The sequence below is a fragment of the Diospyros lotus genome, chromosome 6 (genome assembly GCF_014633365.1).
Source record: "Diospyros lotus cultivar Yz01 chromosome 6, ASM1463336v1, whole genome shotgun sequence".
Lineage (NCBI taxonomy): Eukaryota > Viridiplantae > Streptophyta > Magnoliopsida > Ericales > Ebenaceae > Diospyros > Diospyros lotus.
This window is the reverse complement of record NC_068343.1, coordinates 21,569,114-21,588,431: the sequence shown is the minus strand read 5'-3', so window position 1 is coordinate 21,588,431 and position 19,318 is coordinate 21,569,114. Positions and strand designations below refer to the sequence as shown.

The window sequence follows — 19,318 nt, the reverse complement described above, 5'->3', positions numbered from 1 at the left end:
ATTTATGAACTTACCTACCAAGTAATTTCTCTACCATGCAATTTTTTATTTCTACTAAAATCACTTGAGGATTGCTTATTCTATTTTATCATATTTTTATGAAATATTTTTCTTTTTTGTTAAATAAAAAAAATCTCTAAATGCAACCATGAATATCTTTTATCGCTAGAAAATGGTCGATTTAACTTATAAATATTGACAAACTCATCACCTTAGTGACATCATAATATTTAACTTATTATTATTTTTGATGTCGTAATTTAAATCATCTAATAAATAAATAAATTTAAGATGAAAACTCCATATAGGAGCTATAACTCTCCTCACATTTAATTAATAGCTTTCTCTAGTTATGAGTTTTATTTCTATTATTTATCAATTTTCAGTCCGGATGGTGGGTGGGCTTCTCTTCGCTCTCTCCGCTCGGTCGACACGATCGGCGAATCCTCCTAGCTGACAGTGAAGACGACGCCCCTCTACTGCTCCTCAATTCCTGCTGCTACTACTAGTACTGCATCTACAGGTTTCCCCTCTTTTCTCTTTCTCTCTGATTTTGTTTCAATCCCGGCACTTGTCTTCGTCTGCAATGTTTCAAAGCGTAAACCCTACTACATTTCACAGAGCCCGCAATAAAATAGCGCTAAAACTAAAGGTCTGCTAACTTCTGTCCTTTGATCTCTACTGCTTCTAATACCGCCTTTACCCTTCTTCTCTCTGTCTTCTTTTTCTCTGTGATTTTCTTTTCAATCTTGGCACTCGTCAACGTTTTTCTGTAATATTAGGCGTGCATTTGTATCATGTAATATTTACATGCACAGGTTAAATAAGTTTGGGTTTATGATTGGATTAATTAGTGCTTGTATGTGTAATCGGGATCCGGTTTAGGAAATTTGAAGTTCAAACTTGATCTCAAGGAGCGATATGTATTTTTTAATTTTGGGAATGCTCGATATTTCTCATGGAGACAGTTATGGGGTTGATTTTCAGTGGCATTCTGTTGTTGGCATTTTCAAACGATGTCGGCAGTGACTATTGTTGTTTATTGCTTAAACAAAAAATGCTTTTGTAGTTGTTTTCTATGACACTTAGTAGTACTGGAATCCGGTTCCTTTGTGTTTGTCCTTGTTTATCACGCAAGAGATGGGCTTGATTGAATAATATGTGTGTTTTAGATTGTGAACTTGTTGACCAAATATTGCAACTAAATGCTATCATGTGCCACTTGAAGCTAGAAGCTCAACCTAAGCTTTGATATTTGTTAGGTTTGCATCATGTAATTGGATACAACAAACATGACTTGCATTTTTGATCTAGTAGTAGTGTTATGAACTAGATGCCATTTTAGTGGATGATACAACTATATATCATTTTAGGGGATGGAGGATGTCACAACCCTAGGGTTTCCTAGGGTTGGAACTTGGAATAGGAATTTAGAAGAAGAAGAAGGACAGAATGGGGAAGGAAACAAAATAGAAAGAGGGAGAAATGGAGAAGGAAAGGAGAGGTTTTAGATGTACAAAGGGAGAGATAAGAGTGGGAGGGAAATCAAAATGTTTCATTCAGTTCATTCATAGCCCTTATTCTCTAACCTATAGCCTCTTTATAGGTTGTTTACACCCAATTCAGTTATCAACCAACTAACCAACTAACAAGAACTAACAACTAACAACTAACAATTCAAGTAACTACACACTAGGGAAAATACAAACAAGAGCAATTACAACTAATGCCCTTGGGATCATGACATTTCCCCCCTCCTTGAGAGAGTTCTTGTCCCTAAGAACTTGCAACTGCTAACCCTGTTCTTCATCCAATTCCCGCCTTCACAATTTGAATTCTTCTTTGCCTTTTCTTGTTCTTCTCTTACTTGCCTTGGCTGCTTTTTCTTTCTCCTTCTTGGCTTTATCTGATGAATGAGAGAGAAAACAACATCTTGTTGTTCAATAGGCATTTCAAGCTCTTTTGAAATATTGCCTTCATTTTCCTCTACTAAACACCAACTCCTCTGCCTCTTCAGTGGCTAAGAAATCTCCAACCATATTAGCTGCTGTGATTTCCTTGGTAGTGCCTAAAAGGTCAACAAAATCTTTTGCCACACGTTGACATTTTTTTCCCGCTTTTTCCTTCCTCCTCTTTGTCTCTATTCAGTAGATCCTGTTGAAATATATACACTGGTTTAGGAGATTTACTTAGACAAGAACAGAATCCTCTCCCAATTCTCTAATACTCTCCCGGATTGAAAACAGAATATAAATCAATCATTATCAGAATTGAAAGAACGGATAAAAAACAGAGCATAAATGTAAATCAAACCACATGAGACAAGCGGTTCGGATTGCAATGGTTGTGCTGGAAATATGCTTAAATCAAGGGAGATTTGACTTTGATCCTAGAATATTCTAGGATTTATCTTTTATGTAAATATTATGTAAATATAGTAAGTAAAAGATATAAATTAGGATGCTGTCTATATTTAGTTTATTTCTTTCCTTCTTTGTTCATAATCCTCTCTTTAAAAGAGGATGTTGTTCTTGCTTATGAGTATCAATCAAGCTATATTATCCTTGATTAGTTCTAAGTTGGTATCAGAGCTTCAGATTTAATCTCAGCCATCCATTACCTAGGCCCTTTGCCCTTTGCCATACCTTGCGACTGTCGGAGCCTCTCTATTGGCCGCTGAAGCTCGGAGCTGGCCACTTTCAGTCAATCAGTCGCGGCCACCCAGATCGCCTAGCCGTCACTGCTCATGGGACTCCTGGTCGCTGCTACCCAAGGCTGTCTTCTCTCCATTGTCAATCGCCAGGATCGTTTCTACCTCCTGCGAGTGCAAGTTCTCTCTGGGCGAGATCGTTTCAACCGCCAGATTGTTTCAAGAAGGAGACGCCCACTTCGATTGGGTCTGTTGGGTTTGCTTCAGCCACCGATTGATTGCGGCCTCTCTGCCTTACCGCCTACTGCTTGCTTCAGCCACCGGTTGCTTGCGGTCTCTTTGCCTCAGCCACCTACTGCCTTGGCCATCGTTCAGATCTTGGTAACCTTATTGTTCCTTCTTGTTCTTTTTTTTTTTCCCACTCCTAAGTGATAAGCTAAACCCAACACATTCCTTCTTGGTAACCTTATGTCGGAAGTTACTTCTGAAACTACCCTAAACCCTACTGCTTCCATCCAAACAAAAATTCCAACAACCCAGCCAAACCATTCTAGCACCCATTCTGTCCAAATCACCACCATTCGTTTAAATGGTGATAATTTTCTTCGCTGGTCTCAATTTGTCCGGATGTATATCCGTGGACAAGGAAAAATTGGCTACATCACGGGAGACAAGAAGGAACCTGCAATGGATGACCCAACACATTCCATTTGGGATGTTGAAAATTCTATGGTCATGACTTGGCTGGTCAATTCTATGGATGAAGATATTAGTTCCAATTATATGTGTTATCCTACTACTAAGGAATTGTGGGATAATGTAAATCAGATGTACTCTGATCTGGGTAACCAATCTCAGGTTTTTGAGTTCACTCTGAAGCTGGGAGAGATTTGTCAAGGAGATGATTCTGTTACTAAGTACTTCCATTCTTTGAAAAGATTGTGGCAAGATCTTGACCTCTTCAACACTTATGAGTGGAAATCTACTGAAGATTGTAATCACCACAAGAAAATGGTTGAAAATGGTCGTATTTACAAGTTTCTTGCTGGTCTTAATATCGAATTTGATGAGGTGCGAGGGAGGATTATTGGCTGATCTCCCCTTCCTCCTATTGGTGAAGTATTTGCTGAGGTTAGAAGGGAAGAAAGCCGAATGAGTGTCTTGCTTGGCAAAAAAACTGTTGGTGAGTCGATTGAAAATTCTGCGTTGTTTACTGATTCTACTGCCTTCAAGGCTGCAAATTACCAGCGTAGGAGCAATGAACGGCCTCGGGTCTAGTGTGACCATTGCAACAAGCCACGCCATACTCGTGAGACCTGTTGGAAAATTCATGGCAAACCTGCAAATTGGAAAAGCAACAAGCAAGGAGACAAGGGCAGTAATCGTGGGGTCCCCACTGCGAATGAGGTTGACACAAGTCCCTTCAACAAAGAGCAGATTGATCAACTCTTGAAGCTGTTACAATCCAGTTCCTCATTTGGTATTCCTAGTGTTTCCTTGGCGCACACATGTAGAAAACCTAAAGCTCTTTCTTGTCTACATTCCTCTCCATGGGTTATTGACTCTGGAGTCTCTGATCATATGACTAGTTCTCCTTATTTATTTAATACCTATCATCCTTGCTTTGACAATGAAAAAATCAGAATTGCCGATGGAAATTTTTCATCTATTGCAGGAAAAGGAATTATTAAACTAACCGAGAAAATTAATCTCAATTCTGTCCTTCATGTTCCTAATTTGGCCTGCAATCTTTTGTCTGTTAGTAAACTTTGTAAAGATTCTAACTGTCATGTTACCTTTTTTGAATCCCATTGTGAATTTCAGGACCAGAACTTGGGGACGATGATTGGGCATGCTAGGATGATTGAAGGTCTTTACTATTTTGATGAAATTTCGTCTGGTAATAAAAAAGCTCAGGGCTTTAGTAGTACTAGTTCAATTCTTGTTCACGATACAATTATGCTATGGCATCTTAGACTAGGACATCCTAGTTTTGCCTATTTAAAACGTTTGTTTCCTGAATTATTTAAAGGAATGAATTGTTCTTCTTTTCAATGTGAAAGTTGCATTTTAGCAAAAAATCATCGTTCTACACATTTCCCAAAACCCTACCAAGCATCCAAACCTTTTTATATAATTCATAGTGATGTTTGGGGTCCATCTAAAATTTCTACTCTATCTGGAAAAAAAATGGTATGTTTCTTTTATAGACGATCATACCCGTTTGTGTTGGGTTTATTTGATGCACAAAAAATCTGAAGTGGAATATTTATTCAAAAATTTATACACTATGATTGAAAACCAATTTCAAACCAAAATTAACATTTTACACTCTGACAATGGCACCGAGTATTTCAATGAGCACTTGGGGGATTTTTTGAAAACAAAAGGTATTCACCACCAATCTACTTGTCGACATACTCCTCAACAAAATGGCATTGCTGAACGTAAAAATAAACATTTACTCGAAGTAGCACGTGCCATCATGTTTTCTATGCATATTCCAAAATACTTATGGGGTGAAGCTGTTTTAACGGCATCCTATTTGATAAACAGGATGCCTACTAAAGCATTAAAGTACCAAACACCCCTTGAGTGTCTAAAAGATTTTTTTCCTAACACTAGATTACATTCGGACCTCCTTGTCAAAGTTTTCGGATGTACTATGTATGTTCATATCCCTGCTCAATTTTGCTCAAAACTTGATCCTCGGGCTGTCAAATGTGTTTTCTTGGGCTATACCTCTCAAAAAAAGGGCTATAAGTGTTATGATCCTCTCACAAAAAAGATCTACGTGAGTATGGATGTCTCTTTTGTTGAAAACAAACCCTATTTTTCCAAAAATTTCCTTCAGGGGGAGAAACATGAAGATGAAGACAATTTTTGGGATGTTTCTGTCCCTCTTCCAAATGCAATCTGTCCTACTAAGGAATTGTATGTTTCTGATAATAGTCACGTAGGAGATTCTAGTTCCTTGATGCCAAGTAAAGGGGTTTCTCGGGCAGGGGGAGAATTACTACAAACTGATCATCATGATCTAAATTCTGAGCTTCAGGTTTATACGAAGAAGAGATTTCATCAAATGAACAAAGACTTGAATGTCAATCCTGCACAAAATCAGTCTGAAAACCCGAGAAATAGCACTGTAAGTTCAGGAAATCCCACTTCAACATTTAGTCCACCTCCTTCCACTTTACCTAATAGTTCTCAAGTTGATTCTTTAACTATTTTCAATCATTTACCTACTATTTCTGATCTTGATGTTCCTATAGCAATTAGGAAAGATGTCAGAAGTTGCACTAAATATCTTATTGCTAAATATCTCTCCTACTACAGACTATCAAAGAATCATAAGGCTTTCACATCTAGGATTTCACACTTGTTTGTGCCAAGGAATATACAGGAAGCTTTGGATGATCCAAACTGGAAATTAGCAGTTATAGAAGAGATGAATGCTCTAAGGAGAAGTGGTACTTGGGAGATAGTTAACCTGCCCAAAGATAAAAAGTAGTAGGGTGTAAATGGGTGTTTACAATAAAATGTAAGGCGGACGGGAGTGTTGATAGGTACAAAGCCAGACTAGTGGCTAAAGGCTTCACCCAGATTTATGGGATTGATTATCAAGAGACCTTTGCTCCTGTTGCAAAAATAAACTCTATTAGAGTCCTGTTGTCTCTTGCAGTAAATTCAGATTGGCCCTTACACCAACTTGATGTCAAAAATGCATTTCTTAATGGTGATCTTGAAGAGGAGGTCTTCATGAGCTTGCCACCGGGATTCGAAAATAAACTTGGGAGTGACAAAGTATGTAGACTGAAGAAATCCCTGTATGGTCTCAAACAGTCCCCAAGAGCATGGTTCGAACGCTTTGGAAAGGCAGTTACCAGTTATGGCTTCCTTCAAAGTCAGGCAGATTACACTATATTTTATAAACATTCAAAGAATGGTAAAGTTACAATTTTGATTGTTTATGTTGATGACATTATTTTAACTGGTAATGATGAGACAGAGTTAGCAGTCCTCAAGCAGAAACTTGCAAAGGTGTTCCAAATCAAGGACTTGGGGATCCTAAAATACTTTCTTGGAATGGAGTTTGCAAGATCCAAAGAAGGCATCTTTGTTAATCAGAGAAAATATGTTCTTGACCTTCTTGGAGAAACAGGTTTACTTGGTTGCAGGGTGTCAGAGACTCCCATCGAGCCTAATGTGAAACTATATGCTGCCAGAGCTGTAGAAGTAAAGGACAAGGAACAATATCAGAGACTTGTGGGAAGGTTAATCTACTTGTCTCATACGTGACTTGACATTGCTTTTGCAGTAAGTATAGTGAGTCAATTCATGCACTTGTCAGGGTCAGAGCATTTTGAAGCAGTCTACAGAATCCTAAGAAGGGACTCCTGGAAGAGGCTTACTGTTCAAGAAACATGGCCACCTACAAGTTGAGATCTACATTGATGTGGATTGGGCAGGAAGTGTTAATGATAAGAGATCTACTTCAGGCGATTGTTCTTTTGTTGGGGGAAACCTAGTTACCTGGCGAAGCAAAAAACAAAATGTGGTGGCTAGAAGTAGTGCAGAAGCAGAGTTCAGAGCTGTTGCTCATGGAATTTGTGAGGGAATGTGGATCAAAAGGATACTTGAAGAACTGAAGTTTCCTCAGTCGAAACCAATAAAAGTCTATTGTGACAACAAGGCTGCTATCTCTATTTCTCATAATCCAGTATTATATGATCGTACAAAACATATAGAAGTGGACAAACATTTTATCAAAGAGAAGCTCGATGCTTGAATAATATGCATGCCATATCTTCCAACAACTGAACAAATTGTTGATGTTCTAACTAAGGGTCTTCACAAGAAGCAATTTGATAAACTTATTGGCAAGCTAGCTATGAAAGACATCTATAAGCCAGCTTGAGGGGGAGTGTTGGAAATATGCTTAAATCAAGGGAGATTTGACTTTGATCCTAGAATATTCTAGGATTTATCTTTTATGTAAATATTATGTAAATATAGTAAGTAAAAGATGTAAATTAGGATGCTGTCTATATTTAGTTTATTTCTTTCCTTCTTTGTTCATAATCCTCTCTTTAAAAGAGGATGTTGTTCTTGCTTATGAGTATCAATCAAGCTATATTATCATTAGTTCTAAGTGGTTGCAACCCTACATCCAGCGTCCAAACACCCACCAAGAGCAGTCTTCTTTATTGCCAAGAATGATCAGTACAACCGCATGAACAATTTCCCCTATTCGCTAGTATATCCAACACTCATTCCCCAAGATTATAAAGCTATCTTGCTAACTAGCCTTCCTTTCAAAATGAATATGCACACGTTACAATCGAATGAGAATAACTCGCACACACCCAGCTACCCCTTTTCCTCTATTTATAGAATAGGGTGGACATCCCAATGAAAACTATAGATAATTACAGTTTAACCCCGTAACTTTCACCAATTTCACATGGGATACAATTTCCTATCTAAACCTTCAATAGCCATTTATGTGAATTGCCTTCACTAATCTTCTAGGAATGACTTTATCCTATACCTTTGTATTGTCATTAGGTATGGGAAGAGTGCCTTTTTTTTCAAGAGAAACAGACTCGATGTCTTCAAAATCCAGAGTTGCTGTGATCATATCCTTTATTGAGTTCACAACATCTTCAACTTCCTTATCTTCTAGAGAGATATCCTCAATAGGATTATCTTGTACTTCCTAAATTTCTTGATCCATCGCGGAAAATTTATCAACTTCTTGCTGTAAACTAGGGGTAGCCATAGAAAGACCTTTGTTTTGCTAGTTACTCTTCAGAAAACTTTTAAGCGTCAGCCCATACTTTCTACAAATGGCTTCCAGTGCCAATTCTTGTAGCCTCGCCTTCTCTGCCGCTTGTTCCACCGTAATATGACAAAACATATTCACCATAAGCCTTAGCGCATCATTAAGACCATTAGTGAATCTTGATACGAAATAAGACTCATTCAAGGTTGGATGAGAATGGAGTGCCTGTGCTTTCAGTTTCTCAAACTTGACCAAATACTCCATAACCGAGTTCTCATGTTTCAACTTGTTGAACTCCTCATTGTAACTCTTGTCTCCAACTTGATTCTTCTTGGTAGACTTAATAAAAAATTCATCAAACTTACTTATAAACCTTCCAATTTGCTGTCAATTCTGTCCCAAGTATTTGCAATTCTTGTATCCATCTTCTCAGTTCAAGTCCTTGCAAATTCTCCTATATAATAGCTTCTTGATCAGCTTCTGAGGATCCCCACAAAAATCGAATTTAGTTTTAGCAAACCTAGTCCGCCTCCTTAGCAGGTTCAAGTTCCGCCAACTCAATTCTGCCTCAATCGGAATCCGTTGATAACTGGGTCTACTCTGCCTTCAGTTTTGGATTGCCATTAACCGGAGCAGGAGTTGAAGGAATTCGCCATGTCTTTTGATAATCAATTGCTACCAAGTCGGCAATTGTTCGCCTTTGATTGTGTCGCTTGCGCAAATTGCTCTTGGACAGTTTCCAACCTCAATCGCTCAAGGCTCTGCTTTTGGTCATGCCTTCCTTCTCACCTTGGTCGCATGTAGTGCCCTAGATTGGTTCCAAGAGTCGATTTGCTGTGACTTCAAATTTGAGCAGTCGTCTGTAGAATTAGCTTCGTTAGCCTGCTTTGCCTTCAATTCTAACCCAAGATCATTGGAATTTGCTTGGGTGTTAAGCGCAATTGACACCCAAGAAATGATGGAATTCAACTGCACCAAGAACCTACCTAATACTTGACAATTGGCCCCAAGAATTGCCCAATCACCATTCAATTTCCAGAATTACTGAATCTTGCTGCTTATTGAATTATCTCATGTGACTCGTTCAATTCCACCCCCACTGAATCCTCTGCAACCTAGGTTTGCTATTGAATTTTGTCGTCAGAATCGTCGGAAACACTACTGGAATTAGTTGGATCTACAGCCAAGAACAGTTGGCTCTGATACCAATTGTTACAACCCTAGGGTTTCCTAGGGTTGGAATAAGAATTTGGAAGAAGAAGAACAAAATGGGGAAGGAAACATAACATAAAGAGGGAGAAATGGAGAAGGAAAAGAGAGGCTTTAGACATACAAAGGGAGAGAGAAGAGTGGGAGGGAAATCAGAATGTTTCATTCATAGCCCTTATTCTATAACTTATAGCCTCTTTGTAGGTTGTTTACACCCAATTCAGTTATCAACCAACTAACCAACTAACAAGAACTAACAACTAACAACTCAAGTAACTACACTCTTAAGGAAAATACAAATAAGAACAATTACAACTAATGCTCTTGGGGTCATGACAGAGGATTCTTTCATCTATAGAAAAAAGAAAGCAAAGTTTTGAAATATGAAATATTTTTAATTTTGAAATGCCTTTGCGTGAAGATTGCACCCTATATAAGGGGAACTTGTAGCTTGGCCAAAACAAAAACACAAGTAGAACACATTACTACAAATTAAAAATTACAAACTGAAAGTCTTTGACATTGCAAAATTGTTAAGTAGATCCACTGCTTAGCATTGTTTTTGATTTTTGTAGGATAGGAATGAAACAATCTTCTTTTATTTAATCTTTTGCATGTGCCCACCAGAGCCATCATCTTATTTTCTACTCCGAAAGTTTGGTTACACTTGTCTCTGTTTGCAAATTTCTTGTACTTGTTGTCATACTCCAATTTTTGCTCAACTTCTGCATGCATCTTTGTAATTTTTTGGTCTAGTGCTAACAATTACACTTAGTCCAAGCAGCTTCAGAAGAGAAACGAGACCCAGAGTGCACAACGGAGGGTGTACGTGCATGGTCAGCTACAGTGGTGTGTTGGGTGTATATACATGACCTTAAATGGTGATTTCTCAGTGGATCTGTTTGGCATGTTATTGTAGGTGAGCTATCTTGGGGTACATCAAAGTTCACATTGCCTTTGAATTGTCTTGAGGTAAACTTCATATAATGTTTCCCAATAATCTGATGACCATGTCTCTTTGTTTGTCTTTTGAAGATGGCAAGTGTTGCTTATGCTACAGTGATAGGTCAAATCTTCTCCACAAGGTCTGTTAAAAATGAGTGCTGAACTTGCTATCATGATCAAAGATTATGCTTTCTAGCAAAGCATCTAAACAGGCTACCTCTTAGAAGTATAGCTTAGCAATATGATTAATATTCGATATCTTGTGATAGGTGATGAAATATGCCATCTTGCAGAACCAATCAACCAAAAGGAAAAAACAAAAAAAAAAAAAAAAGAAAAAAAAATAAAAAAAGAATTTGATTTTAACTTTCAACACATGAAACTCATCAGATTCATTACCAACTAATGGTTAAAACCTCATACAATTCGAACAAGGTTTGGAGAGAAATACTGTCTTGCTGCTTTTGTGATAAGAAGAGCATAGTGGCCTGTATTTAGTGCTCGTTCCTGGGAAGTTTGGCATGTGTAATAGTGCTTCACATATTTTTTTGACACCTATATAGTCATACAATAAGGAGCTTCACTGCCAAGATGCTCTTATCGCATCTTATATGTCCCATGCCCAAGTTGTCTAGCTCTTACCCGTATCTATACATGATATCTTTGAAGAAAAAAATCTGGTGTGTAGTTATTGTCACGCACAATATATCCAAATTGTATACATACCTGATAAAGATATAAAAAAAAAAAAAGGAAAAACTTTAACTGGTGTGTGTACCATGTGGACATATGACCCGTGATGAAATCCACACACCCTATAATAACATATCAAGCCTTTATCCCACTAGATAAATTCTAGCTCTTCGGTCATTTTTATCTATTGTCTTACCTTTTTTCAAGCTCTTATAACTAATATTATACATGTGCACCATGGCAAGTTTTTTTTTAGTCTTGATCTCTTTTGTTAGATACTTGTTCCATTCCATCTACCCTCATAGGAGCCTTTATTGGTCGTCTTCTCACATAACTAAACTATCATAATCGTGTCTCACATCTTATCTTCAATAAGACTGTCACAACTTAGGATTGGGCTAGGGTTTAGAAAGGAAATTAAGAAGATTAAGAGATCGAGAGAGCAGAATTGGGAGGGAGAGTTCAGATGGAAGAGAGGGAAACAACAAGAAAGAGGGAGAATGCTCGAGAGAAAGGGAGAGAAAGATAACAGAAAGTGAGAGAGAGATAACAAAATATTCAGTTCATTTCTTAACATGAATTCCCTTCCTCCAGCTGTGGCTTATTTATAGCCTCACAGCCCATGCACCCATGTGCAGTACAACCGTATGACCTCACAGTCTATGCACCCTTGTGCAGTACAATCAGAATTCATAGCTAAGGACAAATATATATAACAGAAAGAAAAAGAAAATTACAATTATTGCCCTTGGAATGTGACAAAGACTCACTTTGAGTTTATTACAAACAACCTCATTTCTATTATATTTTTTCTTATATGGCTGCACATCTATCTCATCCTCATTTTCATTAGGGTCATATTTTGCATGTTGGTGTTTTACTGCCCCACGTTTTGTACCATACAACAAAACTAGTCATATAAATGTCTTATAAAATTTTCTGTCTTTAATGGAATCCTACCATCACATAAAATTCTGGGTGTACTTTGTCACATTCCTAGGGGCGGATGGGTCGTAGATCATTGTATTTCTCTTCTGATGCTTGCTGCTTGCATTGCTTGTACTTAGCTATTAAGTGGTTGTGCTATATTGGATTGTACATTCCGGATATTCTGGATAAATGTATTGCTAGGCTATAAATGAGGCATAGCTAGAGGAGGGAAAGCCGTTGAGAAATGAATTGAATTCTTTTCTGTTATCTTTCTCTCGAACATTCTCCCTCTTTCTTGCTGTTTCCCTCCCTTCCATCTGAACTCTCCCCCCAAATTCTCTCTAACTCTTAATCCTACCTAAATGATCCCTTGTCAGATCCGAGGATCTGACATTAGGCTCTTTTCATCATTAAAAATTACTTGATTTTTGGCCTCTTGGCTGAGATCTTTGAATACACCCCCCCCCCCCCCTCTGGCGGGAAAAAAAAAAAAAAAAAACCCTAGAATGCCTGAATATGTAGGCGCATTTGATAGCTTGGACTGGTTGGTCATAGAACCCTTCCCTTATTTCATCGGGCCGTGTTCAACTGGTCACCTGGGAAGTTCCAAATTTAATGGTAGCCACTTGAGTCAATTTTTGAAACACCTTGGTCCCATCTAGCGTATCTAGAATGTTGTCCAGCTGCATCTTGCTTACGGCCATACCATTAACACAATTCTGTCAGGGTCCATAAGGCTGGAACAACACAAGAACCCATGTTCCTTGGATCAAACCTTGCTGTAATAGTTTATTGACTTGTTCTTGCAGAATCTTGAGTTTATATGGGCTCATCCAACAGTATAGCAGATCCAGAAGACTTACTCTAAGAACCAAGTCAATCTTGCACTTGGTGTTCATGGTAGGAGGTATCCTCTCCTTAGTTCTGCAAGCAAGGGATGGACATTGTTGGAGACTACTAGTGGAACTACTATTTTGTTACTTCACTTTTTTTGGAATCAGTTCTTGATTGTGATCTGATTATGTCCCTATTGATGCAAATTCACCAATTGTTGCCCTTCTTTAGGGTCAGCAAAGTTGAAAAAATTACAAGGAGTCAAGGACTCTTGTTGTCTTGTAGATCAAGCCATGCTGTAATAGTTTATTTATTTTCTTGTTGTAGAATCTTGAACTTGCTTGGGCTCACGAAATAGTGTTAGCCCATTTGGAAGACTTTAATGACCAGGTCAATCTTGTGATGGATAGTTCTTATATGAGGTGTCAAATCTTTAGTCATCAACTCCTTAATCATATAAGGGTTGGACTTGTTTGAGTATCACTTCCAAAACTACGATTTCATTGCTTTCCCTTTTGAGCAATATCATCCCAAGCTTGAATCCTAGTATGTGGGATCGACTATATGAATTCTAGCTTTTTATTAATTTCTATCTATGGTTTTATCTTCTCTGAGGCCCATATAATTAATTCCAAACCTAAGTTTCTCCCACAGTTTTCCATGGGCTTTCTACCCCTCTTGCTAAATACTTGTTCCATTCCATTCGCTCTTCTCATATGGCCAAAAAATCTTAATTGTGTCTCATATATCTTATATTTGATAGGAGCCATTCCGACCTTATTGCAAATAATTTCATTTCTAATTTTATCCTTTTTTGTATGGATGCACATCCATTTTAGCATCCCATTTGAACAGCACTGCAAAAATCCATCATGCTTGTTTGGCTTTCATACTCTCAAATGGGTGCTGTTGTTATTCATAGTAGTTGCCATGCCTGCTTGCTTCAAAGTTGCAAAATAATCTAATGTTATCCTTGTAAAATTTGTATCTGTTGCTGTTGTCGCTATGGACTCTGTTAAGATCAGAACTTTCATGCTTTCCCTAGTAAGCATTTGACAAACATCCATGTTCATCACATTGTAGGACTTTTCTTTTATGGTGCTTGAGAATGGAAAGTAACACCAATCCCGGATCCCTTATTAACATCACCCTCATGTACCTTAGCTGTAGAGGAAGAATGGTGTTTCTGTGTTGGCAGTTGCAAATTGTTGACCATTATTCTCATCACAATAATATTACGAGTTCTATCATCAAATGATCAGGTCATAAATTGGTTGGTCAACAAAACAACCAATCTTGAAAATACCATGTAGCTAAATATTTTCTTTATGAGCATATGTATGTCACCATTGCACAAATAGTTTTTATCCTCATATGTCCATTCAATAGGATCATCTTCACAATCTTCAATTTCAAAAGAACCACCGCCCATCTTTTGATTTGCTACTAGATTGATAGATTGTTTGGGACAGCAATTGAAATTATGTCTTTTAACTGACCTATCAACAGTATGTATCACCCCGCTGCGAACCACTGCTTTATGTACTGCTGAGTCTTTAGCCAAAAAAAAAAAAAAAGGAAAAGAAAATGTACTGCTAAATCCATTGAGCTGTCTTGGTTTTTAGTAGTTTCTGCAAGTACCTTTCCTTTTTTTCTTTTTCTTTTTTTTCTTTGGCTTCATTGGTTTTTGCAAAGGGGTAGGTTGAAAGTTCTAGTTGGTTGTGGATTTCTAACTCATTGCCGGGTTGACTATAGCTCGAGTCATGGGCGAGCTACATGTTAGGCCTGGTATGCTTGGCATCTCTGCTCCCTCATTCAATGTCCTTTGGCAGCTTTGCTTTGCTCACTAGCGGTCAATTGTTGTAGTTGATACTCTCCATAACATATTTGAATCTCCTTCAACTGTTGCCATTGTTTCTTGAATGTATCACTATTGTAAAAGTTTCTCTGTTCTGTGCCTATGTGCCATTGGATCACAGCGATGTGGACCTTGTTTTGATCAATAGGAAGAACTAAATACTGCTGGAGTGTGGATTTTAAGGGTAGATACATTTGAGGGAACAGATGGTTCTCACATTCACACAAGAACACTGGAGTTTGAAAATGTGACATATCATTAAGTCTAGAATGCTTCTATGAATATTACAATCTTATATACCAATCAAGTTTTGACCTTGCCAAAATAAAATGTACAAGAAAATAAGAAAAATTACTAGAACTGAAAAACTGAGATAAAATAAATATAGATTGATGGAAATCAGAAGACGTATTCAGCCACCAAAAAAAAAAAAAAAAAAAAAAGAATGGAAAATTTATAAAGGACAGTTTATTGTGGCCAATTAGTCTTTCTGGGTAAGAAATCCTTAAATCAAAAGAAGTATGCAAATAATGAAAAGGCTAAAAAGAAGGGAAAAAAAGAAATTGATAAAAATGGTGAAGAAATATTCCTTGCTCTAAAGGTGGGATTTGACCAGTATCCATTGTACCCCTGAACTTCTAGCTGTGTATATTTTTCATTTCTCCATGAAATGATCTATAAATTTTCTGCCCATTTTGAGTATGCATCCAATCAAATAACAATTCTATCCTCATGTTTATTTTTCACCTTGTCTGGCCTTTTTGTGGTCCCACTATTCCCAGAGTCCCTCTTCTATGTTCCTGCATCACGTCATGCCTAATGAAAAGAAACAATAACTAGTGGAGAAATATTGAATGAGAGTATTGATAAAGGTTTCTAAGAAGACATTTAAGATCAGTGACATGTCAAGGACATTATCAATGGAGATGTCATAGTGATCACTCTTCATTATGGCAACAAAATTATGCTGTTTCGTTGGTCTATAAAATTGATTATATATGCAACATAGCTCCAGCTAGAACCTAAGGTACTTTCTACCATTTCGAAGGACCCTGGTATTTTACTGGCACAGACCTGGACTGATGCACTATTTGTACGACAGTTGTCTGCTTCAAGGTGGAGGAAGTTTTAAAAAGAACATTTTTGTGGGAAACCCTAATAGATGACATGGATAACTGCATTATAGAAAATACAGTCATGAGATAGAGATGGTTGGAGAGTCGTAATTAATGTGGCTGACCACACCTTGTGAGATTAAAGCTTGTAATTGTTGTTGTTGTTGGCGGTGGTTCTACAAAGGTCAATTGGAAGACTTTAATATGTTCTCCAGAGGCTGCATATTGAATTATTTCTTGTTAAGTTCGGCAAATTTGTAATATAAAATATTTCTTTTGTCCCGAAAGTAGTGCAATTAACTGCATGAATGATTTCTTTTCAAATGCGGTTCCTTCATTAATTGGAACTTACCATGCACTCTGTAAGGTTTGGAACGTTTTGAAGTGGAGATGATATATCATTCTGTTCATTTCTTCTTTCCCCTAGTAAGAGATGTGAATGAATAGTTTCTTAATAATTCTGAAGGTAGCATGCAAACAATTAATTTTATATATTTACTTATTTATTCCTGAAATTTAGGGTGCAGAAGTAAAAGAAGAAAAGAGAGAGCTTTGATTACTTCAAAAGTAATGGTGGAAGTTTGGTGGTCCCTTCTGGGAGCTGCTATTCCGGCTCTTGTTGCAGGGCAAGCTTTTAGAATGAAGAGATGGCGTGCTGAAGAGCAAAGAACAAAGGGTGCTCAACGAAGAGAGAAGACTTCTGATGATATCTTTGTCTGTGAGAGGGTATGCACATCTAAGAGAATGCTCAAGAAGGTCGGGGCATTCTCCAAAGACCCCATTCCTGATACTTGTGTTACCGTTTGCGGTGTCTCTGAGATCGATGCATGCTCAGATGCCTGCGCCCGGGCTGTCTGCGTGAACCAGCATCAAGTACCCAACTGGAACGACGTCTGCCTTCGAAGATGCCAAAGCGAATGCCTTAAACTGTCTGCATCATCTCGTTCGACGTAGTGCATATTTTTGCATGTGCAAATCCAAACTGTAGTCTTGTACAACATGCGGTTTAGGCTGAGCACAATTGTGGTTATCCCTTCAAATTTAGGCTTTAGCATGGTGCAATGGGATTCAGATGAGAGAGAGGGGTTTGTATCCCTTTCCTTGTGGTGTAACTTGTCTTTTTTCTGCATTATTATTGCAGAGTAATGTCTACATTTTGCCTAATTAGAACTAATTGTGAGATGAGGAGGCAAAACAAACAACATTACTCATCTGCATTATTTTGAATCTTTTCAAGGACAATGGCGGTGGTTTTTCTTTGATTATTTAGATTCACCTCTTAAGTTTGTAAAGATAATCATTAAAATCTCTACTTTGATTCTAGCTACGCTAGCTGTATGCCTGTAGGTCTCTCTCTACTCAAATTTTTCTGGCCATTTGTGATTGAGGAATTATGGAAAATCCTATCGGTACTTTATGGATTATATCATGAGTTACATAATGTAGTTAAAATGTTTAAAATATTTCATCAAGGTGATGAAGTGAGGTGGTGAGGCGACGTGAGCATGATTAAAATATTCTTCACTTAAGACGGTGAAGCATGGAGGTGCGAGGGATAATTTTATCATTTATGATGCATTTATAATTCATAATGTAACTCATAGAGTACTTATAACATAGGCTAAAAATTATTTTACCTAAATAAAAAAAAAATAAAGAGTTTACTACAACCTTGCCGGATTGACTACAACCCAATTATTGCCACCCAATTAAGAAGGATGACTGACATGAGGACATCGACATGGCATCATAAAGAAGGCATTTCATGGGCGCCTAGAAGAGAGCTACCAACATTCTCCTAATATATGAATGCTACATCATAATTTTCTTCTTCTTTTTAATAGTGGAGGGTAATTTATTATCATGTATGCATGATGTCAGTGTTCTTATCCAACTCTTACTTTCAAGTAATTATTGATATAAAAAAGAAAGAAAGAGAGTTTGTACCTCTTATTTTGGTCAAATAAAGATATCAAAAAATCAAATTCCAAAAAAAATCAAAAGTTTCATTTTGGTTCCTAGAACGAATTTGCAAATTTTCTAGATTTGAAAAATTTTTAACTTCAAGATGAGGAGTCTTTCGTTTACCTAAAATTGGTTAAAAATTATTTTGAAAATCTGTTTTAGTTATTGAAAAATAGTTTTCCAAAAGAGAATAGGTTTTGGGTACCTACTCTTATATTAGATGAGTTTTTTTAGATTTTGAAAAGTTTCAAGATCTCAAGAGTCCAAAGACTAAATTTGGGCCAAATACATATTTTAGTCTCTAAAATTACATGTTTTTTTTCATTGAAACATTCAAACTTTTTATTATTTCAAACACACTCTTGAACTATATTTCAAGTCAATTGTATTTCTAAATTTTTTATTGTTTCAATTACATCTCTGAATTTATTGTTCTTAACAAATTTATAGAGATGTACACTTGATTAAAAATTGTATAGTTTAGGGGTATAATTAAAATGACAAAAAAGTTTAGGAATGTCTTTGAAATAATAAAAAAATTGTCTAAATGAAAAAAAAAACCATATAACTAAAAGGGTTAAAGTATATGTTTTGCCACTGAATTTCCCAAGAAAGTTCCTTTAATTGACTCAAATTTATTTATTGAAATTCATGTATTTACAAAATGATTTGGGGGGTCATATTTTGCTCCAACTTTGACCCGATCTGGTTTTCGTCGAATGATCGGACAATGATGGGAACCACAAGATTTACCACTACATTTTTTGTTTTGTTGTACGGTATTATTTGGTTGAGATAAAGTGTGGTTGAAGCTAAATGAAATAATTTTTAAAAGAAAAATTTAACCTCATAATTTATTAATGAAATAAAAGGCCTTAATTAAATATGGTAAGGTGGATGAGTTACATTTGGATTAAATATGAAGGAGACTTTTTATGTTACATTAGGCCATCTCAATGCCCTAATGCATGCATTGGATGTGGAAATGATATCAAGATTTTATGACCAAATACGATATTGTGATAAATGTACATGACTACAATAATAAAACTAAAAAAACAAAAAAACACTAAATGTATTATATTGGTACATATTGTACCAAAGGTATATGCTTGTTTTATCTCCCCCCACTGGGGGATAGAGAGCAACAGTTATTATACCTATATAGAGTTAGTGAAAGTTTTTACTATAATTTATTGACATTGACAAACAAGAAATTAAGTAGAAAAGTAAAGGAAAATTTTTATTTTTTATATTTTACATGGGATTCAATTATAAGTGTTCACACCATATAAAGGGCATGGAAGGGTTCAAACCCACAACCTTATATATTT

At 36.8% G+C, this 19,318-nt stretch overlaps 1 protein-coding gene across 8 annotated transcripts; it reads left to right on the top strand.

Moving 5' to 3' along the window:
* Positions 1–355: 355 nt before the first annotated feature.
* LOC127803601 (uncharacterized protein At5g64816-like) lies at positions 356–17,357 on the top strand. 8 transcript variants are annotated; one of them, XM_052339977.1, is made up of 4 exons: positions 356–523; positions 10,429–10,480; positions 10,564–10,616; positions 16,540–17,357. In XM_052339977.1, exon 4 carries the CDS (start codon positions 16,590–16,592, stop codon positions 16,971–16,973), a length of 384 nt encoding a protein of 127 aa, XP_052195937.1. In that variant the 5' UTR covers positions 356–523; positions 10,429–10,480; positions 10,564–10,616; positions 16,540–16,589; the 3' UTR covers positions 16,974–17,357. The 8 variants fall into 8 exon arrangements, with proteins under 8 accessions (XP_052195937.1, XP_052195941.1, XP_052195938.1 ...); XM_052339981.1 differs by lacking the exon at positions 10,564–10,616 and adding an exon at positions 10,680–10,729 and having other exon boundaries at positions 10,429–10,563; XM_052339982.1 differs by having other exon boundaries at positions 359–523; positions 10,420–10,480.
* The last annotated feature ends 1,961 nt before the right edge of the window (positions 17,358–19,318 follow it).

What these genes read in the sequence shown, in the direction of transcription:
- LOC127803601 (XM_052339977.1), top strand. Translation starts at nt 16,590, where the DNA reads ATGGTGGAAGTTTGGTGGTCCCTTCTGGGAGCTGCTATTCCGGCTCTT.